General features: G+C 49.8%; 1 protein-coding gene across 1 annotated transcript in view; it reads left to right on the forward strand.

Moving 5' to 3' along the window:
• Positions 1-24,136, forward strand: part of col11a1a (collagen, type XI, alpha 1a) — a 217,187-nt gene that overhangs the window by 81,220 nt on the left and 111,831 nt on the right. The window contains 7 exon segments of the mRNA XM_052013124.1: positions 913-975; positions 3,199-3,273; positions 5,673-5,756; positions 12,636-12,692; positions 13,609-13,662; positions 20,288-20,310; positions 21,457-21,510. Coding sequence (XP_051869084.1) covers positions 913-975; positions 3,199-3,273; positions 5,673-5,756; positions 12,636-12,692; positions 13,609-13,662; positions 20,288-20,310; positions 21,457-21,510 — 410 coding nt within the window.

A 24,136-nucleotide genomic window follows, 5' to 3' on the forward strand; every position in this document is an offset into this window, starting at 1 on the left:
TCTGGGTGAAAAAGTTGCCCCTCAGGTCCCTTTTAAATCTTTCCCCTCTCACCTTAAAGCTGTACCCTTTAGTTTTAGACTGCCCTACCCTGGGGAAAAAGTCTGAGACTGAGACGGACCCTTCACATTCTCAGGGTTGTCTCATCCAGAGGAAAGGATCAGTGACCATGACTGTACCGTCACTCCCCGCCCCTCCAGATCATCATCCCTGTCTCAGCTGATTGAGTGTCAAAACCCTCGTCTCTGAGACTGTGGGCCCTACTTCCAGAGGAGAGTGTGGAGAGGCTGGAGCAGAGGAGGCTGAGGGACAGACGGTCCAAGGTGTATAAACGTTATGAGGGACAGAGACTGGGTGGATTGGGGGAAACGTTTCCCCACCACAGAGGTGTCTAAAACCAGAAGAGGTGGGTTCAGGGTGAGGGGCAGGAGATGTAGAGGGGATGTGAGGGGAAATACTTTGCAGAAGGGGGTTGGAATCTGGAACACACTGCCCGAAGAGTCAGTGAAGGCAGCGACTCTCACATTTAACCAGATGAGCACATGTATCACTGGGATAGAGAAAGGTACGGACTGAGTAAATGGGGTTAGTGTATTTAGGTACGAAGGTCAGCATGCACATGGTGGGTCGAAGGGCCTGTTTTCCGTGCTGTGTGACTGGGCTGGGTTTGGAGGGATGTTAGGGTGGGAGGTTGTTGGATAAACACAGGAGAGGGAATGTGATGGAGGGGAACGGGAACCCCACCAGCAGGCAGACAGGCTGAACGGCCTGCTCCTGGGCTGCACATTGCCTGTAATCTGAGCTGGTTGGGGCACCTCCCGCTCTGTCCCCGGCGTGCCGTCTCGATTGCCTGTGTCGTGGATCAGTCGGGTTTTGCTGAATGTATTTCACAGCCGTGCATTCCCTTCATTCAGGGTCTCCCAGGCTCCCCGGGTCTGATGGGCCCGCCTGGCCCTCAAGGTGATCCAGGCCAACGGGTGAGTCACATTACCAAACACTGCTGCTAAGCTTTCCAGCAAAGGTGCCGCCTCGTAGCCACTGTCACTCCACCCTGGTGTCGCCTTCTAACACAGTGACAAACTCAGACAAAAGACACTAACTTGCTTTGAGGCTGAATTTTTAATTTCCTTTGCAGTTTCAAGAGCCTGGGGGTGCCTGACTCAGGTCCAAGATGCATTTGTGGAAAACAAACGTCCTCATGACAAAAAAATCGCAAAGCCCAGAGAGTTGGTTTTGATTTTATTTCGAGGGAAACAGCTTTGTGGTTATGTGAGTCCTGCTGAAGATTTCTTCACAAGTCAGGCGCGGCGAGTGTTCAGTAGGGCGGGAGGTTAGAGAGCTCACGTGTAGCCTGAGCTTCTGGTATACTCACTTCTCCTGCAGGTTTCCCCAGAGGATCAGTTAACACTCAGTCGAGTGAGAGAGAAAGTAAAAGAATTCTTTGACATATGTTACCAAGTCAGCTTCACACAAACCAGATGTTGGAACTTATTAAATGCAGAGTGGGAGCATTTGTCTCTGGCAAGACCTGTCTGTCTCGGCAGATCTCATTTCAGCCTGTGGGGCTCCCCAGAATTTAAGGCCTGTCTCTGGTTTGCATGTCTGTGACACAGCTCAAGAATGTCAACATTGGCCGTCACTGGCAGATTCCTCAGGACAAGGCAGGCCTGTCTCCCTGGGTGCCCACAAGTGTTCCAGGGATTCAGGGTTATGTACACTGCTCCATCCCAGCAGGTCACAACCAACCCCACAAAAAGATCTACCGTATCAAACATTGATGCAGGATTTCTAACTCAATCCCAAAGAACAACGATTCCCCTGAAGAAAATACAACTCATTTCAGCAGAAAGAATGTGATCTTCGAGAAAACCAGCCAGAACCTCAGAACCACTTCAGACACTGCAGAGGCACTGAACAACCCCAGGCATCAACAGAGCCAAACCATGCACAGCAAGATCCCACAGACAGAAGCTGCAGTGATTCAATGAATTTCTTGATCAGTTAATTTTGTTTGGAGATAAATATTTGTCGCAAGACAACAGCAAAACTGCCACCACATCATCAAATAGTGTGGGGGCATTTGCCAAACACCAAGAATGCTTGCAGATTAACAGCAGATCTGAAAATTGGAGCCTCCACAGTGTGACCTCCCTCAGTACCACCCCTCCCACAGTGTGACCCTCAGTACTGCCCCTTTTTTTTAAAATAAACATTTATTTACTAAAAACACTACAAAAGACAACCAGTGTCAATACACTACATCTAATACAGAAAAGAAGAAACTACGCAATGACATACTACGGTCGAGAATGCAAACTAATACTAACGAAACACACATGCAACGCTACACCTGCTAACGCGACACGCAACACTTCAAATAAGAATCGCGTTCGTACCGTCCATGACACATGCGATCCCCTGAGGGGCTCAGTACTGCCCCCCCCCCCACAGTGTGACCATCCCTCAGTACGACCCTCCACAGTGTGGCCACGGCCTCTGATTCCAATGTTACTTTGAAAGCCCTTATTGACAATCTTGTTGTTTGCTGTTCTCCCTTCACTCCTGGCAGTGTCCTCCTGGTGTGAACAATATTCCATCCACTAACATCAGCAGAAGCGTTCTGGTCGTGGTCTGGTGGGTGTTGTGGGCCCTGTTGTGTACATGTGCATGAAGGACTGAATGGGGTCCTGACGTCTGGTGAATGGGATTCCTGAGGGGTGACAGGGCTGGAGGGAGTGGTGCTCTGGTTTCCTCCCACATTCCAAAGATGTACAGGTTAGGAAGTTGTGGGCATGCTATGTTGGCGCCGGAAGCGTGGCGATACTTGTGGGCTGCCCCCAGAACACGCAAAAGACGCAATTCACTGTGTGTTTCGATGTACGTGTGACTAATAAGATCTGATTTGATCTGATCTGATCTGAGCCTGACCTTCTCCATCCTCACAAGGGCTGGGCCTGGACTCTTAGCTGGTTCCTTTTTCGTGGATTGTCATGGGGGAGACCTCCTGCGGGGTGGGGGGGGGTCGTGGGGGGAGGGATTGATGTTTTTTCTGGAAGGAATGTAGGAATGTGGGAATTATGTGATGGATTCCCTGAGGCTGTGCTCTCTCCTGCTGCTTGTCTTCCACCCACCCCTTGCTCGGCAGCACAACACTTGCCCTGACAATCGGATGTGATGTGATGCCTCTCTCTCCCCGACAGGGTCCCACCGGACGAGCTGGTCTTCCCGGAGCTGATGGATTACCTGGACCGCCAGGCACAATGCTGATGCTTCCTGTGAGTTTCCTGCCCTCGGTCTTTCTCTATCAGGATGTCAGCTCAATATCTTTAAATCTGAACTGTAGAATGGTGGACCTCTGTCCTTCAACCCCCTTCCTGTTTCCCACGCTCCCATTTTTCCCCTTTCCCAGCAGTTCCTCGTCAACCTGTTCCCACCACCCTACCCTTCCTCAGGAGCACTCTCCCCCTCCCTATCCCCTTCACTCTGCCATCTGACCTACCTCTCCTCAATTGATACAAGCAGAGGGCGCCGGACACACTCAGCAGGTCAACCAGGATCTGTGGGAGAGGAACAGGGATAACGTGTCAGATCCAACATCCCTGCCCAGTTCTGACGCAAGAGCTTGGACCTGAAATGTTCCTCTCCCCACAGACGCTGCCTGACCTGTGGGAGATTTCAGCTTTCTCTGGTTTTATTTCAGATTTCCAGCAGCTTTTCCCTGGCGCACTTACTTCTGACCAGAGGTTGCTGGTCAAGGGTTCCAGGTCCTCTCTGGGTGGGTTCAGTTGTTAAATGTGCCAGAGGCTGAGGGTCAAAGATCGATGTCCCACGCTCCCTGCACGTGGAAAGATGAAAAGGAAGATAAGTTTGGCAGAGACCATTCTCGTTAACAAAGATCTTCTCTCCGGATGCAAGTGGCAATAACGAAACGATGGGTGGGGTGTGATTAGGTGTAAAGAAGGTGATCTACACTTCCAGAGGGAATATTAAATGAGTATTTGTAATCAATCTTCACCAAGCTGGTAGAGCCACTGCCTCACAGCTCCAGAGTCCTGGGTTCAATCCCGACCTCCAGTGCTGTCTGTGTGGAGTTTGCACGTCTTCCTATTTCCCCCGGGTGCTCCAGTTTCCTCCCACATCCCAAAGACTTGCGGGTCGGTGGGTTAATTGGCCGCTGTAAATTGTCCCCAGTGTGTGGGTGAGGGGTAGAATCTGGGGGGAGTTGGTGGGAATGTGGTGAGAATAAAATGGGACCAGCGTAGGGCTGGTGTAAATGAGTGGGTGGTGGTCAACACAGACTTACAGTTATAGAGTCATGGAGTTACACAGCATGGAAATAGGCCCTTCGGCCCAACTTATCCATGCTGACCAATGTGCCTATGCAACCCAGTCACATTTGCCTGCATTTGGCCCTTATCCCTCTAAACCTTTCCAATCCATGTTGGGGTGCAGTTCTGTTGGGAGTTGGAGTGTTGGAATGAGGTGTTTGGGTGTTTGTGTGTTAGGGTGTTGTAACGTTGGGGTATAGGTGTTGTGGATTTGGCTGTTGGGGTATTGTTCAGTTGGGGGTTTGGGTGATAGGGTGTTATTCTGTTGGGGGTAGAAAATAGAACACAGAACATTACAGCACAGTACAGCCCTTCGGCCCAGGATGTTGTGTTGACCTTTTAACCTACTCTAAGATTTATCTAACCCTTCCGTCCCACAGAGCCCTCCATTCTTCTATCATCCATTTGCCTATCTAAGAGTCTCTTATATGTCCCTAATGTATCTGCCTCTACCACCACCCCCCGGCAGTGCGTTCCACGTACTCACCATTTTGTGTAAAAAAATACCTCTGATATCCCCCCTATATTTTCCCCCCAATCACCTGAAAATTATGTCCCCTCGTGTTAGCCATTTCTGCCGTGGGAAAAAGTCTCTGACTGTCCACTCAATCTATGCCTCTTATCACCTTGTACACCTGTATCAGATCATCTCTCATTCTCCTTCACTCCAAAGAGAAAAGCCCTAACTCACCAACCTATCCTCATAAGACATACTCTCCAATCCAGGCAGCATCCTGGTAAATCTCCTCTGCACCCTCTCTAAAGCTTCCACATCCTTCCTATAGTGAGGCAACCAGATTCACGATATTCTAAGTGTGGTCCAACCAGGGTTTTATAGAGCTGCAACATTACCTCGTGGATCTTGAATACATCCACTGCTTTTCCTTCACCAATGAGCTTTGTCACATCCTCAAAGAATTCAATCTGCCCATCACAAAGCCATGCTGACTGTCCCTAATCACACTATGCTTCTCCAAATGCTCAGAATCCTGTCCCTAAGAATCTTTTCCAGTAATTTTCCCAACACTGAAGTAAGACTCACTGGTCTGTAGTTCCCAGAGTTGTCCCTACTCTCTTTCTTAAACTGGATAGGTGTTGGGGGTTTGGGTGCTGGGGTGTTCATGTGTTGGGGTGTTGTTCTGTTGGGGGTAGGTGTTGGGTGTTTAGGTGTTGAGTGGGTGTGTTGTGGAATAGGAAGTGGGGGTTATGGACGTGGGTGTTGGGGAGATGGAGATACCTCCACCAATGGACAACATCCATCCAGAGCCACAGACAGACCCAGGTCGTGTCCATGTTATGCACCTTCAGGTCTGTTGAATATATCGTTGTTTCTCTCTTCCCTGCAGTTCCGCTATGGGTCCAGTGGTGAGAAGGGGCCGCCGATATCAGCTCAGGAAGCACAAGCACAGGCCATCCTACAGCAGGCCAGGGTAAGTCCTGTTTGCACTGGGGAGGCTTGTCTGTTCACAGCTCGAGTCCAGCACGGTGCTGTCTGATGCCAGACCTCACGCAGGGTGTGACTGGGGGGACTGACACACTGCGATACAGGGTTGTGAACAGGGGCATGATGCACTGTGACCACAGGGTGTGAAGGGGGGGGAGGGGGTAACACACCGCGACACAGGGGGTGGCCGAGGGTGGGGCACTGACACACTGTGACACAGGGTGTGAGCGGGGCACTGACACACTGCAACACAGGGTGTGAGCGGGGGTTGGGGGAGTGACACACCACAACACAGGGTGTGACTGGGGGGGACACTGACACACTGCGACACAGGGTGTGACCGGGGGCATTGACACATTGCGACACAGGGTGTGACTTGCGGTGGGGGGGTGGGTTTGAGTTATAAGGATGGACTTGACAGAGTCACAGAGACATAGAGCGCAGAAACAAACCCTTCGGCCCAACTCGTCCATGCTGACTGTGCTGCCCAGAGAGCTTGTCCCATCTGCCCACGTTTGGCCCATAGTCCTCTAAACCTCTCCTATCCATGGACTTATCTAGATGGCTTTTAAATGTTGCTAATGTGCCTGCTTCAACCACTGTTTCTGGCAGCTCATTCCAAACACGCACAACCCTTTGTGTGAAGAAGCTGCCCCGATGTCCATTTTAAATCTCTCACCTCTGACCTTAAACCTATGCCCTCTTTGTTTTTAGCATCCCCTCCCTGGGAAAAAGACTCTGTGCTCTCACCCTGTCTGTGCCCCTCGTGATCCTATGTAACTCTTCATCAGGAGGTATAGAGGTTCTTGAGGGGCATAGCAGGCCCCAGAGGTGAGGGAGGCTGAGAGGTGAACGTAAAGAGGTTAATAAAATAACGAAGCGCTCAGATAAGGTGGATGGTCCCCAGTCTTTCCCAAGGGTAGGGAATAGGCTTTAATGTGAGAGGGGAAAGTTTTTCACACAGAGGGTGGTGGGTTTATGCATCGAGCTGCCAGAGGAAGCGGTAGAGGTGGTACAAATTCAATGTTTAAAAGATATTTAGACAGGTACATGGATAGGACAGGTTTGGAGGGATATGGGTCAAATCCAGGCAAATGGAACTAGCTCAGTTCGGCAACTTGGTCAGCATGGACAAGTTGGGCTGAAGGGCCTGTTTTCTGTGCCGTATAACTATGACTCAGAGGTATGCAGTCTCACCAATGACTTATACAGTCATAACATGAGTCCAACTCATGTACTCAATGTCCTGACTGATGAAGGCCAGAGTGCCAAACTCCTTCACCACTGTGTCTACCTGTGTCTCCACTTTTAGGGAACTATGTACCTGTACCTCTGGGTCTTTCTGTTCTACAATACACCCTAGGACACTGTACGAGTCCTGCCCTGGTTTAACTTGCCAAAGCACAACATCTCGCACTTGTCTGAGTTAAACTCCATCTGCCATTTCTTGGCCCACTTTCCAAGTTGATCTAGGTCCTGTTGTAAACATAAGTAACCTTCTTCACTGATCACTACACCTCTGTATGACTTCACTGACCACTACACCTATGACCAGTGACCACTACACCTCTTGTATGACTTCACTGACCACTACACCACTGTATGAATTCACTGACCACTACACCTCTGTATGACCTCACTGACCACCACACCTCTGTATGACCTCACTGAACACTACCCCACATTCTGACTCTGCGACTCTGTGATCATTCTCTCTATTAATGACTCCACCAATCTTCATGTTGTCAGCAAACTGACTTCTCAGACTACTGACGTTCTCATCCAAGTCATTTCTATAAATATAAGTTGGAGCAGTCAGTTTCAGTCGGAGTGGTCAGTTTTGGTTGTAGCGGTCAGGTTCGGTCAGCGGTCAATTTTGGTCTGAGTGGTTAGTTTCTGTTAAAGTTGTCAGTTTCAGTTAAAGCGACCAGTTTTGGTTGGAGCAGTCAGCTTTGTCCAGAGTGGTCAGTTTCAGTCAGGGCGGTTAGTTTCAGTTGGAGTGGTCAGTTTTGGTCAGAGTTGTCAGCTTTGGTCGGAGCGGTCAGTTTCATTTGGAGTGGTCAGTTTTGGTCAGTCGTCAGTTTCAGTTAGAGCAGTCAGTTTCAGTTGGGGCAGTCAGTTTTGTCCAGAGAAGTCATCAGTTTCAGTTAGAGCGGTCAGTTTCAATTGGATGGTCATGATAATAGAGTCATGGAGTCATGCAACACAGAAACAGGCCCTTCAGCCCAACTTGTCCATGCTACCCTGATACCCATCTATACTAGTTCCATTTGCCTGTGTTTGGCCCACATCTCTTGAAACTTTTCCTCTTCATGCACCTGTCCAAATGTCTTTTAAATGTTGTAATTGTTCACCTTATCTGTGGACCTCATGGTTTTGTATTCCACTATCAGATCACCACTCAGCCTCCTTCACTCAAGGGACAAAAGCCCCAGCCTTTCCTTTCTCCACTTATTACTCAAACATGTTAGTCCAGCAACAATGGGCCTTTCACACCCTCTCTGGATTAATCACATCCTTCCTATAGTATGATGACCATAACTACACACAATACTCCAACTGTAGCCTAACCAACGTTTTGTAGAGCTATAACGTGACTTCCCAATTCCTGTAGTCAATTCCTTGGCCAATGAAGGCAAGCATGCCATATGCCTTCTTCACCACCTTATCTACCTATGTCACCACTTTCAAGGAACTCTGTGCCTGTACCCCTAGCTCTCTCTGTTCTACAACATTCCCCAGGGCCCTCCCATTTACTGTGTATGCCCTGCCCTGGTTTAACTTCACAAAATGCATCACTTCACACTTGTCTGAGTAAATTCCATCGGCCATTCCTTTGCCCACTTTCCCAGTTGATCGAGATCCTGTGTGACCCTGAATGATCTTCACTGTCCACTACACCACCCAGGTTGGAATTGGAATTGGTTTATTATTGTCACTTGTACCAAGATACAGTGAAAAACTTGTCTTGCATACTGTCTAAACAGATCATTTCAAAACATCAGTGCATTGAGGTAGTACAAGGGAAAAGTAATAACAGAATGCAGAATAAAGTGTTACAGTTACAGAGAAAGTGCAGTGCAGGCAGAGGTCATAACGAGGTAGGTTATGAGGTCCATCTTATCGTACAAGGGAATCGTTCAATAGTCTTATAACAGCAGGATAGAAGCTGTCCTTGAGCCTGGCGGTATGTGCTTGCAGGCTTTTGTACCTTCTGCCCGATGGAAGGGAGGAGAAGAGAGAATGTCCGGGGTGACCAGGGTCTTTGATTATGTTGGCTGCTTTACTGAGGCAGCGGGAAGTGTAGACAGAGTCCGTGGAGGGGAGGCTGGTTTCCGTGATGTACTGAGCTGTGTCCACAACTCTCTGCAGTTTCTTGTGGTCACGGGCAGAGCAGTTGCCCTACCAAGCCGTGATACATCCAGATAGGATGCTTTCTATGGTGCATCGATAAAAACTGGTGAATAAAAATTTCAATGGGGACATGCCAAATTTCTTTAACCTCCAAAGGAAGTAGAGGCACTGGTGAGCTTTCTTGAATGTGGCATCAACATGGTTGGACCAGGACAGGCTGTTGGTGATGTTCACTCCTTAGAACTTGAAGCTCTCAACCCTCTCGACCTCAGCACCATTGATGTAGACAGGAGCATGTGCACCACCCCACCCCCCCTTCCTGAAGTCAATGACCAGCTCTTGTTTGGCTGACATTAAGGGAAAGGTTATTGTCATTACACCATGTCACTAAGCTCTCTATCTCCTTCCTGTACTCCGACATTGTTATTTGAGATACGGCCCACTACGGTGATGTCATCTGCAAACTTTTAGATGGCTTTAGAGCAGAATCTGGCCACGCAGTCATGAGTGTGTAGGGAGTAGAGTAGGGGGCTGAGGACGCAGCCTTGTGGGGCACCGGTGTTAAGATTAACTGTAGCGGAGGTATAGCTGCCTATCCTCACTGATTGCGGTCTGTTGGTCAGGAAGTCAAGGATCCAGTTGCAAAAGGAGGTGCTGAGTCCCAGGTCTCGGAGTTTGGTGATGAGTTGCTTGGAATGATAGTATTGAATTATAGTATTCGGTGCCATCTGCTAACTTACTAACCATCTCATCTGCGTTCTCTTCCAAATCATTAATATACAGTAGATGACAAACAACAGGGGACCCAGCACCAATCCCTGTGGCACACCACTGGTCACAGGCCTCCAATCTAAAAAAACCCTCCCCTACCACCCTCTGTCTCCTTCCACCAAGCCAATTTTGTATCCAGTTTGCTGTCTCACCTTTCATACCAAAAAAGCCCGTGCCCTCTAGTTTTAGACTCCTGGGAAAAAGTCTGTGACTTTTACCTTATCTATGTACTTCATGATTTATAAGGTCACCCCTCAGCCTCCTTTGCTCCAGGGAAAAAAAGCCCCAGCCTATCCAATCTCTCCTTATAATTCAATCCTTCCAGTCCCAGTAACAACCTTGTGAACCTTTACTGCACCCTTTCCAGCTTAATCGCCTCTTTCCCATAGCTGGGTGACCAGAACCACACTCTATACTCCAAATGTGGTCTCACCAATGTCTTGTACAGCTGTAACTTGATGACCCAACTCTTGTACTCACTGCCCTCACTGAAGGCCAACGTGCCAAACACCACCTTCACCACCCTGTGTCACCACTGTCAGGGAACCATGTACCTGCACCCCTGGGTCTCTGTGTTCTACAACACTCCCCAGGGTCCTGTCATTCACTGTGCAAATCCTGCCCTGGCTTAACTTCCCAAAATGCATCACTTGCCACCTGTCTGAGCTAAATACCATCTGCCATTCCTTGGCCCACTTTCCCAGTTGAAATATATCATGTTGTAATCTTAGACAACTTTCTTCACTGTCCACCACACCACCAATTTTGTGTCATCCTCAAACTTACTGACCATGCCAACTACATTTTTATCCAAATTGTTAACATAGATGACAAACAGCAGGGGACCCAGCACCGACCCCTGCGGCACACCACTGGTCACAGGCCTCCAATCTGAAAAACACCCCCACTACCACCCTCAGTCTCCTCCCATCAAGCCAATTCTGTATCCAGTTGGCCAGCTCGCCCTGGATCCTATGAGATCTCACCTTCCGGATAGCCTAGCATGCGGCTCCTTGTCGAAGGCCTTACCTGGAGCGAAAGGGACTGAGAGGTGGCATGATGGAGGTGTATTGGACTATGAGAGGCATAGACAGGGTAGGGTGTCTAAAACTAGAGGCACAGATTTAAGGTGAGAGGGAGGAGGTTTAAGGGAGACCTGAGGAGTAAATGTTTCACACAGAGTAGTTGGTATCTGGGATGAGCTGCCAGAGGAGGTGGTGGAGGCAGGAACAGTAACAACATTTAAGAGACATCTGGACAGGTGTTTGAATGAGCAGCACTGAGGGATGTGGAATTAATGCAGGTATGGGATTAGTATAGATAGGTATGATGGTTGGTACAGACATGGTGGGCTGAAGGGCCTGTTTCTATGCTGTACACTCTATGAATCTATTACCTCCTCTGGCAGTGAGTTCCAAATGTCAACTACTCTCTGCGTAAAAAAACTTACCCCTCAGATCCCCAAGAAGACTCCTTCCTCTCACCTTAAACCTGTGCCCTCTTATTTTTGATATCCCTGCCATGGGGGAAAAGATTCTATCTACTCTATCTTTGTCTCTTATCATTTTACACATTTCTGTCGGATGATTCTTCAGCTGCCTCTGCTCCAGAGAAAACAAGCGCAGCCTATCCCATCTGTCCCCATAACTAAAGTCCTCCAATCCAGGCAACATTTTGGAGAACTTCATCTGCACTCGCTCCAGCATATCCTCCAGTAGGAATCTTGCATCTTTCAATGAGGTCATCTCTCATTTTTTTAAGCAGAGGACAGTTTAACTCGGTCTGCTTAAATTCCCCACATTGATCAAGTCCATGCCTTGGCCGTCTTTAGCAGAATTCTGAAATCTTCCCAATTCCCCGGATTACAGCTTTCTTTTGTCAGTTACCTTCCTTGTCCATTACTCTGTTGTCACCTTTACCCCTGTTCGCCAAGGATCGAACACCTTCCTCAATATTGATCTGTATTGGTTGTAAACTAAATATTCTTGAAATAATAACGTTATTTGTTTAATACAATTTTCCTACCCACATATGCCACCTACCTTACTGCACCTTTGTACAGTCAGACCCCGATCATCTGCTATCCCATTATTTAGGAATCGTGATGATTCAACATCTGGGTCACGAGGCGCTGTCTCCTGCACTCCCTTTAAGCTCACCAGGGACTTGTTTGCTGCTCCTCTTAAACTTATCAGTTTCATTGAAAGATTTATTATTTTAGCTATGTAATTTCTTGAAGAAAGTGAATTAAAATCATTTTAGGGTTTCAGTTGGAATAACATTGGATAGTCTGGGAAAATCTGGCAGGCTGGCATCTCCAGAGCCCTGAGTGTGTGGGTGATCAGAGATTTCTCTTGTTTCGTTTAAATTTAAGATGCAGCACCAGTTGGACAAAGGGCCTGGTCCGTGCTATTGGTTTTGTGGGCCTGTGGACCTTGGACCAGTCAGAGTGGGTGTATTGGGTCTGTGTGGGTTTGTGGTTACTCACTCACCCTCTTTGTCACACTCACTGTGGTGAGCTGTATTTGCCTGTATCCTGCAGTGAGCTATATTTGCCTGTATCCTGCAGTGGGCTGTGTTTGCCTGTATCCTGCAGTGGGCTGTGTTTGCCTGTATCCTGCAGTGGGCTGTGTTTGCCTGCATCCTGCAGTGGGTTGGGTTTGCCTGTATCCTGTAGTGGGCTGTGTTTGCCTGTATCCTGTGTTTGCATGTGTTGTGACTGCTGTCTCCTTATCCACAGATCGCCATGCGAGGTCCCACCGGTCCAATGGGACTGACAGGAAGGTCCGGGCCAGTGGTGAGTTTCCTGAACTCTCGTCCCTCCCTCAGTGTGACCCTCCCTCACCACCGCCCCTCCCACAAGGTGACCCACCCACACCACCCCACCCCCCGTGTGACCCTCCCTCAGTCCTGCCCCTCCCCCAGTGTGACCCTCCCTCAGTACCGTCCCTCCCACAGTGTGACCCTCCCTCAGTACCACCCCTCCCACAGTGTGACACTCCCTCAGTAATGCACTTTGACTCTTCCCTCTCCCCTCTCACTCCCTCCTTCCGTTCCCCTCTCTCACCGTTTGCTCCCTGAAGATGGCCCCCATCGCTCATTTGCAGTGATCCATCCCAACCCATGTTCCAATCCTACACACCCCGTCTGTGTCTCCACTGTGTCCATGGTAACCATCCAGTAACCACCAACACCAACCCCATCTCCCAGCACGTGGTCTGTACCTTCTCTGCCTTGGTGATTCAAGTGCTCGTCCGGATACTTTTTCGATGTTGTAAGATTCTCTGCCCCCCCGCCCCATGCCCCCGCCCCTCTACCTGCCCCCAATCAGATAGTTTATTCCAGATTCCAACACCCATCTGAGGGAAAATTCTTCCTCAGAGCTAACCCTCATATCCTCACCCTAAACCTGTGCCCCGACTGGAAAACCCTCCATGGAGAAACAATTCCTACCACCTACCCCATTCTGCCTCTTCACCTCGATCAGGACCCCATCTCTGCCTCCTCCACTACAACCCAACCTCTTCACTGTCCTCCATAGCTAAAACGTACCGCCCTAGGCAACATCTGCTGAATGTCTGGGGAGGAGGTAGGGGCAGTGGGAGTGTTTTGTCCCATGTTCTCTCCCTTGGGTGGGGGCAGTGGGTGTGAGAGGTTTGTCCCATCTCTCTCTGCCAGAATTGTTGATCTCTCCCACTTTGCCCGTTCTTTAGGGAATTCCAGGCAGTCCGGGATTGAAGGGTGACGCAGGAGATGTCGGTCCCCCGGTAGGTCACGTCTCTCTATCTCTCTCTCTATCACTCTCTCTCTATCTGTTGCTACCTTAGATCTGGTCCTGTGCAATGAGACAGGTAAAATTAATGATCTTGCAGTTAGGGATCCTCTTGGAAAGAGTGATCACAGTATTACTGAATTCCTCATAAAAATGGAGGATGCAATAGTTCGATCCAAAACCAGTGTATTATGCCTAAACAGGGGAGACTACAATGGGATGAGGGAGGAGTTGGCTAGAGTAAACTGGAAATACAGGCTATATGGTGGGACAGTTGAGGAACAGTAGAAGACTTTCAAAGAGATTTTTCACGATGTTCAACAAAGGTATATTCCAGTTAAAAGTAAGGACAATGGATAACTAAGGAAATAAAAAGAAGGCATCAAACTAGATACTCGTGCATACAAAGTCTCCAAGAGTAGTGGGAAACTGGAAGGTTGGGAAAACTTTAAAAATCAACAAAGAACCACTAAGCAAGCAATAAGGGAAGATAGATTATGAAAGTACACAGGTAGACTGGGTGGTTAAGAAGGCTTATGGAATGCTTGCATTTATTAATCAGGGTATTGAGTATTGGAGTCAAGAAGTTATGATGCATGTCAAGAGAACTCTGGTCAGGTAGATTTAGAGTATTGTGTGCAATTCTGGTCACCTCACTATAGGAAGAATGTCAAGGCTTTAGAGAGGGTACAGAGGAGGTTTGTTGGGATGCTGCCTGGATTAGAGGGCATGTGTGATCAGGAGAGGCTGGACAAACTTCGGCTCTTTTCTCTGGAGCAGTGGAGGCTGAGGGGTGATCTGTTGGAAGTGTAGAAAATTATGAGGGGCATAGATTGGGTGGACAAGCAGTATTTCTTTTCCCATTATTAAGCGATCCAATACAAGAGGGGTAGGTTCAGAACAGACATGAGGGGTACGTTTTTTACTGAGAGAGTGGTGGATGCCTGGAATACGTTGCCTGATTGGGTGGTGGAGGCAAAATCACTGGGGGCTTTTAAGAGGGGCTTAGATGGGCACATGAATGAGAGGAAAATGGAGGGACATGGGCATTCTATAGGTAGGAGGGATTAGCTTTGTCGGCACAACATTGTGGGCCGAAGGGCCTGTTCTGTGGTATACTGTTCCATGTTCTATGTAAACTAGCAAAAAATATAAAAACAGATAGTAAAAGATTTTATAATTATATAAAGTGGAAAAGGGTGACTAAAGTGAATGTAGGTCCCTTGGAAGATGAGAAGGGGAGATTAATATTGGGTAATGTGGAAATGGTCGAGGCCTTGAACAACTATTTTGTGTCATTCTTCACGGCGGAGGACACATCTAACATGCCAAAGAGAGATGTTATGGATGCAGTGGGAGATGAGGACCTCGATACAATTGTTGTCACTAAAGAGGTAGTGATGAGCAAATTAGTGGGCCTAAAGGTAGGCAAGTCCCCTGATCCTGATGAGATGTATCCCAGGGTACTGAGAGAAATGGTGGAAGTCATAGTAGAGGTGAGAGAAACAAAGGACTGCAGATGCTGGAATCTGGATGAAAAACACGATGCTGCTGGAGGAACTCAGCAGGCCAGGCAGCATCCGTGGAGAAAAGCAGGCGGTCAATGTTTCGGGTCAGGTCCCTTCTTCAGGACTGAGGATAGGGAAAGGGGAACCCGATATATAGGAGGGAAAAGCAGAGCAGTGATAGGTGGACAAAAGAGGGGAGACGGGGTGGGCACAGGGTGGTGATAGGTAGATGCAGGTAAGAGATAGTGATAGGGAGGTGCGGGAGGAGGGGAGAGCAGATCCACTGGGGGATGAGTCAAAGGTAAAGAGAGAAAGGAAAAAAAGGTAGAAAAAAAGAGGCTTGGAAAGGGAAGAAAAGAAGAAGCCTGGTGGGGGTGTGGGGGGGGGGGGTGGGTGGGTGTGGGGAAGGGGGGTGGGTGGGGGTGTGGGGAAAGGGGGGGTGGGGGTGTGGGGGGGGTGGGTGGGTGGTGGGGAAGGGGGGTGGGGGTGTGGAGGGGGGTGGGTGGGTGTGGGGAAGGGGGGTGGGTGGGGGTGTGGGGAAGTGGGGGTGGGGGTGTGGGGGGGTGGGTGGGTGTGGGGAAGGGGGGTGGGTGGGCTGTGGGGAAGGGGGGTGGGGGTGTGTGGGGGTGGGTGGGTGTGGGGGGGGGGTGTGTGGGTGTGGGGGGGTGGGTGGGTGTGGGAAGGGGGTGGGGGTGTGGGGGGGGTGGGTGGGTGTGGGGAAGGGGGGTGGGTGGGGGTGTGGGGAAGGGGGGGTGGGGGGGGTGGGTGGGTGTGGGGGGAAGGGGGGTGGGGGTGTGGGGGGGGGTGGGTGGTGTGGGGAAGGGGGGTGGGTGGGTGTGGGGATTACTTAAAGTGGGAGAATTCAATGTTCATGCCATTAGGCTGCAAGGTTTCCAAGATGGAAAATGAGGTAGGTGGATCTGAGTCCACGGCCAGATCAACCGTGATGTTATTGAATGGCGGAGCAGGCTCGACAGGCCGGATGGCCTCTTCCTGCTCCTATTTCTTATGTTCTTATGTAAGGATGCATGGAGTTGGGTTGTAATGTATTAGCATGGATAGAGGATTGGTTAACCAATAGAAAGGCAGAGAATTGGGATAAATGGGTGTGTCTCTGGTTGGCAATTAGTGGTGAGTGGGGTGCTGCAGGGGTCAGTGCTGGGCCCACAACTGTTCACAATATACGTTAACGATTTGGAAGAGGGGACCGAGTGCAGTGTATCTAAGTTTCCTGATGCTACTAAATTGAGTGGAGAAGCAAATTGTGCAGAGGATGCGGAGAGTCTGCAGAGAGATAGATAGGTTAAGTGAGTGGGCAAGGGTCTGGCAGATGGAGTACAATGTTGGTAAAAGCGAGGTCATCCACTTTGGAAGGAAAAAATGGAAGATCAGGTTATTATTTAAATGGTGAAAGATTGCAGCATGCTGTTGTACAGAGGGACTTGGGAGTGCTTGTGCATGAATTGCAAAAAGGTTGGTTTGCAGGTGCAACAGGTTATCAAGAAGACAAATGGAATGTTGGCCATTGCTGGAGGGATTGAATTAAGAGCAGGGAGGTTATGCTGCAACTGTACAGGGTACAGGTGAGGCCGCACCTGGAGTACTGCGTGCAGTTCTGGTCTCCTTACTTGAGAAAAGATACATCGGCTTTACAAGTGGTACAGAAGAGGTTCACCAGGTTGATTCCGGAGATGAGGATTTTTAGCCTGTTCATGTCTCCCTGTCTGTGTGTCTCTCTCTGTCTCGCTCTCTCCCTGTCCGTGTCTCCCTGTCCGTGTCTCTCCTTGAGGAAAGATTGAATCGCCGGAAAGTGTATTTACTGGAATTCAGAAGAATTAGAGGGAATCTAATAGAAACATATAAAATTATGAAAGGAATAGATAAAATAGAGGCAGGAAGGTTGTTTCCACTGGTAGGTGAGACTAGAACTAGGGGACATGACCTCAAGATTTGGGGGAATGGATTTGAGACAGAGATGACGAACCATAGAACCATAGAACAATATAGCATAATCCAGGCCCTTCGGCCCACCATGTTGTGCTGCCCTTCAAACCACACCTAAGACTATCTAACCCCTTCCTCCCACATATCCCTCTAACTTAAATTCCTCCACATGCTTATCTAACAATCTCTTGAATATGATCAATGTATCAGCCTCCACCACCACCCCAGGCAGCACATTCTATGCACCAACCACTCTGGGTGAAAAACCTCCCTCTGACATCTCCATTGAACTTCCCACCCATTACCTTAAAGCCATGTCCTCTTGTTTTGAGCATTGGTGCCCTGGGAAAGAGGTGCTGGCTGTCCACTCTATCTATTTTTCTTAATATCTTGTACACCTCTATCATGTCTCCCCTCATCCTCCTTCTCTCCAATGAGAACAGCCCTAGCTCCTTTAGTCTCTCCTCATAATCCATACTCTCTAATCCAGGCAGTATCCTGGTAAATCTCCTCTGCACCCCTTCCAATGCTTCCACATCCTTCCTATAATGAGGCGACGAGAACTGGACACAGTACTCTAAGTGTGGCCTAACCAGAGTTTTGTAAAGCTGCATCATCACTTCGCGGCTCTTGAACTCGATCCCACGACTGATGAAAGCTAACATCCCATAAGCTTTCTTAACTACCCTATCTACCTGTGAGGCAACTTTCAGTGATCTGTGGATATAAACCCCCAGATCCCTCTGCTCCTCTACACTGCCCAGAATCCTGCCATTTACCTTGTACTCCACCTTGGAGTTTGTCCTTCCAAAGTGTACCACCTCACACTTCTCTGGATTGAACTCCATCTGCCACTTGTCAGCCCAGCTCTGCATCCTATCAATATCCCTCTGTAAGTTCGACAGCCCTCCACACTATCCACAACACCACCAATCTTTGCGTCATCTGCAAACTTGCTAACCCAGCCTTCCACCCCCTCATCTAAGTTGTTAATAAATATCACAAAAAGTAGAGGTCCCAGAACCGATCCCTGTGGGACACCACTAGTCACAGCCCTCCAATCTGAATACACTCCCTCCACCACAACCCTCTGCTTTCTACAGGCAAGCAAATTCTGAATCCACATGGCCAAGCCTCCCTGGATCCCTTGGCCTCTGACCTTCTGAAGAAGCCTACCATGCAGAACCTTGTCAAACGCCTTACTAAAATCCAAGTAGACCACATCCACTGCACTACCCTCATTAATCTTCCTGGTGACCTCCTCAAAGAACCCTATCAGGATTGTGAGGCAAGATCTTCCCTTCACAAAGCCATGCTGGCTGTCCCTAATCAGTCCATGATTCTCTAAATGCTCATAGATCCTATCTCTTAGAATCCTTTCTAACAGCTTGCCCACCACAGACGTAAGGCTCACTGGTCTGTAATTCCCTGACTATCACTACTACCTTTTTTGAATAAGGGGACAACATTTGCTACCCTCCAATCCTCCGGTACCATCCCCGTGGACAACGAGGACTCAAAGATCCTAACCAACGGTTCAGCGCTCTCCTCCCTCGCCTCATGAAGCAGCCTGGGGAATATTCTGTCAGGCCCCGGGGACTTATCAGCCCTAATATTTTCTAACAGCTCCAACACATCCTCTCTCTTAATATCTACATACTCTAGAACATTACCCTCACCAACACTGTCCTCAGCATCATCAAGACCCTCTCCTGGTGAATACTGCTTTTCCCAGAGAGTAGTGAAATCCATGGAATTCTCTGCCCAGGGGAGCAGTAGAGGCTACCTCATTAAATATACTTAAGGACACAGTTAGATAGATTTTTGCATAGTAGGGGAATTAAGGGTTATTGGGGAAGAGGTAGGTAGGTGGATCTTGAGTCCACGGCCAGATCTGCCATGATCTTATTGAATGGCGGAGCAGACTCGATGGGCCGGATGCCTCCTCCTGCTCGTATTTCTTATGTTCTTATCTCCCTATCCATGTGTCTCTCTGTGCGTCTCTCTCCTCCCTGTCCGCATATCTCTCTCCATGTCCCTGTCCGTATCTCTCCCTGTCCATGTCTTTCTCTGTCTCTCTCCATGTCTCCCTGTCCGTGTGCCTTTCTCCGTGTCTCACTCTCTTCCTGTCCATTGATGGGGCTTTGAGAGAGGTCCCGGTTTTGCAGGAGGCTGTGGAGCTGCAAGGAAGGGAATGTGCACCCACAGGGGGCCGGTCTCAGCATGAGACCCTTCCTACCCATCAGGCTAGACCCCAGCCCAAGGACGGTGGACAGTTCCGTGTCTGGGCCCTGGAGGGGTCGAACAGGTTGAGCAAGAGTGTCCCAGGACTGAAGGGCTCAGCCCCTAGGGCTGATGGGGGAAATGGGGGGGGAGGAGGAGATGGTGGGAGTGGGGGTGGTGGGGAGATGGGTGGGTTGTGGTGGGGAGATGTTGGGGAGATGGGGGGGGTGGGGGGAAAGGGGTAGAGGGGAGACAGGAGTGGGAGACGAAGGGGGTGGTGTGGGGTGGTGATGGTGGGGAGACGGGGTGGTGGTGGGGGAGATGGAGGGTGGTGGGGGTGGTGATGGTGGGGAGACGAGGGTGGTGGTGGGGGAGATGGGGGGTGGTGGGGGTGGTGATGGTGGGGAGACGGGGTGGTTGTGGGGGAGATGGTGGAGAGATGGGGTGGTGGGGGTGGTGATGGTGGAGAGATGGGGAGGTGGTGGTGTGGGGTGGTGGTGGGGAGACGGGGAGGTGGTGGTGGGGGAGATGGCGGAGAGATGGGGGGTGGTGGGGGTGGTGATGGTGGGGAGATTGGGGTGGTGGTGGGGGAGATGTTGGAGAGATGGGGGTGGTGGGGGGTGGTGATGGTTGGGAGGTGGAGATGGTGGGGGAGATGGGGGGTGGGGGAAGGGGGTGAAGATGGAGGGGAGACTGGGCGGGAGATGGGGGCGGGAGACTGTTGGAGAAGGGTTGATGTCTCCCCTATGGTGAACGGGCTCCCCGCCCCTCAGGATCTGGATGCTCTGAGCTGTGAGATTCCCGTTCGCCCTGGACAGACATTAACGTGTTAAACTTTTATGCTGACCCTGGGAGTGACACTGGGTGTGATGTCAATGTCTTGTGAATGATGTGGGTGTGTCACTGGGTGTGAATTTGACTCACTGTTATAATCGCCTGATTCAGGGTCCTCGTGGAATTCAGGACTGATGGAGCTACAGGAAAGATGGGAAGAGGGTAGGTTCTCTCAGAATCACACACCTTCGGATTCTCCTTCTACAAGTGTGGCAATGAAGCTTGGATCTTGTACCTGGTCCCTTCAATCAGCACTTGGTGTACTGATTCCCAGTTCCCACTGCTCACTCCCCTAATCCTGTACCCAATCCTGGAGCCACAGTCCACGATCCTGATTCCGATCTCATGATGCAGCATCTGTGGTCCCCTTGGTCTTTCCCACAAACTCTGCCCCCACTGTGTCCTCCTGTCCTCCTCCTCCACCCACCATACACTGGTCCCCCTTGCTGTACAACAACATCTCCACTGTTGCTGCCTGGTTGTCCAAGGTCCAGCCACTGAACTCACCCTGACCTGAAGGGTCACCCCGTCAACCAGCACTGACTCCATTACCATCTCTTCCTTGGCGATTCTAGGGTTCACCTCAAATGTTGTGAGAGTGTCGGCCTTCACCGCCCCTCAGGCAGTGTTTCCCAGATTCCAACCTCCCTCTGGGGGGAAACGTTCCTGCTCAGGTCCCCTTTGAACATCCTACCCCTTACCTTAACCCTCTGCCGTCTGGTTTCAGACACCTCTGTCACAGGGAAAAGTTTCTCACTATCTACCCTATCTATGTCCCTTGTAATTTTGTACCTTCGTCAGGTCCCCCCACCGCCCCCTCCACCCCAGGGAGAACAGACCCAGCCTCTCCAGTCTCTCCTCATAACTGAACTGCTCCATTCCCAGAGAACATCCTGGGGAATCTCCTCTGCACCCTCTCCAGTGCAGTTACCATCTCTCCCTACACACAGTGCTCTAGCTGTGGCCTCCAGTGTTTCACTACCCTTTCACATAACCTCCCTGTCTCAGCCAATGAAGGAAGAATCCCACATGCCTTTTTCACCACCTTATCTACCTGTGCTGCCACCTTCAGGGATCTGTGGACTTGTTCAACTGAGGTCCCTCTCTTCCTCTGTACTCCCCAGGACCCCCACCATTCATGGTGTAAAGTCCTCCCACAGTGCCACTTCCCCACCACTGCTCCGCCCACCTGACCATTGCTCTCTACACCTTTGACTACTCTCCTCTCCATCGTCACTGAAGACCTGCTCTGTCTTCACACGAGTTGTTCTCTTTTCCAGGTCGTTCCTGGAGCCTGACGGGTCCCGGGATATGCCAGGAGAGCTGGAGGAAAGGTAATTACGGCAGCAACTTCAGCTCGTGTTGGGCATGCATCTCCGCAAGGTATTCCTGGGAACGTCACTGAAGGAACTGGGCACACAAGCAGGCAGAGAGAGTGTGGGATAGAAGTCCCAAAACCTCAGCAACAGGTGGAGTGTAAAGGAAGGGAAAGATTGGAGATGCAAGGAGGGAATTCATGGGCTCAGGGCCCAGAGAACAGTGGCAGCATCAGTGAAAACATCAGGGTGAAATCAGAGGAGGGCAGAAAAATTTTGAGTGGGTTACAGAGTGTAGGGACTGGAGGGGTTTATATAGAAAGGGGTGTAGGGGCCAGAGGGGGTTACAAAGACAGGGAGGGGTGTAGGGGGCCAGAGGGGGTTACAAAGACAGGGAGGGGTGTAGGGGCCAGAGGGGGTTACAGAGGACGGGGAGGGTTGTAGGGGCCGGAGGGGGGTTACCAGAGACAGGGAGGGGGGTTCTACAGGATGAGAATATTGAAATCAGTGGGTCCCAACATCAGGCAACTACATTGTCGAGTTTACTGTGGCTATCGTTGTCACGTCAGTGATGCAGGCACATTAACAGGGTATTGGGGGGGTTGGGGGGATTGTGGTGCAGATGTATTGTGGGAAACTTGGACAGAATTACTTTGTAAAACAAGTGAATTATTTTATATCACGTGGTGACCTCATTTACATGGACATTCACTGAAAGATCCTCACCAGGCACACTGCATTCATCAAACTCTCTGAGGTCTCTCCTCGCTCTCTCTCTCTTGCTCTCTCTCACATACACACTCGCGCACAGATCACCTTACCAACTTTCCCTTCTCTGCACCGGGTACTCAAAGATCAGGAGCCTGGGCTGAAGTAGTGACCAGAACTTGAGGAGAAGCCCCTTCAAACATTCAGGCTGGGATTGCAACCTCTCACACTGGTACATACATGGAACACGGACTCCTCCAGGCTCCAGAAGTGACAGGTGACCTGGGAGTCCACAAACCAACTTAATAGCCTGTTGTAAGGCACTGGACTGTGCAGCACTCTCCAGCCCAGGTCCCTGATGTAAAGGTGCAGGACTCCCACGTACAGAGACCTTCACTGGGACCCTCCTCACTGCTAGATGGCAGAAACAGGCCCTGACGGTGTGTCTGGGCGACAGACAAGGGTGAGGACGAGCAGAGCGTGCAGGAGCGGCCTGTGCAGGAAATGTGTCTGTGCGATGTGGAACGACACAGGATGTTTCTGACAGACAGCTCATTGTGTGGGACTGACTCTGAAAAGGGTTTCGAGGCCTGTATCTGATGACCAATTCTGAGAGCAAGGGGTCCAGAGTTCTGATAAAATCTCACCCCACTCACCTTAAACCCTATGCTTTGTAGTTCCTGATTCCCCAACCCTGGATAAAAGAATTGAGGGTATTCACCCTGTCTATGCCCCTCATGATTTTTACACAGAACAGTACAGCACAGGAACAGGCCCTTCGGGCCCACTGTGTTGTCCCAAACTAATTAAACTAGTAATTAAATGTCTAAATCCCTTCTGTTTACACAATGTCCAATCTCCCTCCATTCTCTGCACATTCATGTGCCTATCTAAGAGCCTCTAAATGCCTCTATTGTATCTGCCTCCACCACCACCCCTGGCAACACATTCCAGGCACCCACCAGTCTCTGTGTAAAAAAACTTTCCCCACACATCTCCTTTGAACTTTTCCCCCTCTCCACCTTAAATGCATGCCCTCTAGTATTAGACATTTCAACTTGGGAAAAAGATACTGGCTGTCTACTCTGTCTATGCCTCTCATTTATAAACCTCTTGTCAGGTCTCCCCTCAACCTCTGCCACTCCAGAGAAAGCAACCCAAGTTTGTCCAACCTCTCCTTATAGCACATGCCCTCTAATCCAGGCAGAATCCTGGTGAACCTCTTCTGAACCCTCTCCAAAGCCTCCACATCCTTTCTATAATGGTATTGGTATTGGTTTATTATTGTCACTTGTACCGAGGTACAGTGAAAAACTTGTCTTGCATATCATACAGATCAATTCATTGCGCACTGCTGTTACATTGGGTTAGTACAGAGTGCATTGATGTGGTACAGGTATAAACAATAACAGTACAGAGTAAAGTGTCACAGCTACAGAGAAAGTGCAGTGCAGTAAGGTGCAAGGTCACAACAAGGTAGATCATGAAGTCAGAGTCCATCTCATCGTATAAGGGAACCGCTCAATAATCTTATCACAGTGGGTAGAAGCTGTCCTTAAGTCCGGTGGAACATGCCCTCAGGCTCCTGTATCTCCTACCCGATAGAAGAGGAGAGAAGAGAGAATGACCCAGGTGGGTGGGGTCTTTGATTATGCTGGCTGCTTCACCAAGACAGCGAGAGGTAAAGACAGAGTCCAGGAAAGGAGGCTGGTGTCGTGATGCACTGGGCTGTGTCCACAACTCTCTGCAGCTTCTTGCGGTCCTGGGCAGAGCAGTTGCTGTACCAAGCCGTGATATATCCAGATAGGATGCCTTCTATATAGGATGACCAGAAATGAATGCCAATATTCCAGATGTGGCCTAACCACAGTTTTATAAAGCTGTAGCATAACTTCCTGACTTTTGAACTCAATTCCTCAACTAATAAGAGCAAGCA

Source organism: Pristis pectinata, chromosome 3 (genome assembly GCF_009764475.1).
Source record: "Pristis pectinata isolate sPriPec2 chromosome 3, sPriPec2.1.pri, whole genome shotgun sequence".
In the NCBI taxonomy this organism is placed as follows: Eukaryota; Metazoa; Chordata; class Chondrichthyes; order Rhinopristiformes; family Pristidae; genus Pristis; species Pristis pectinata.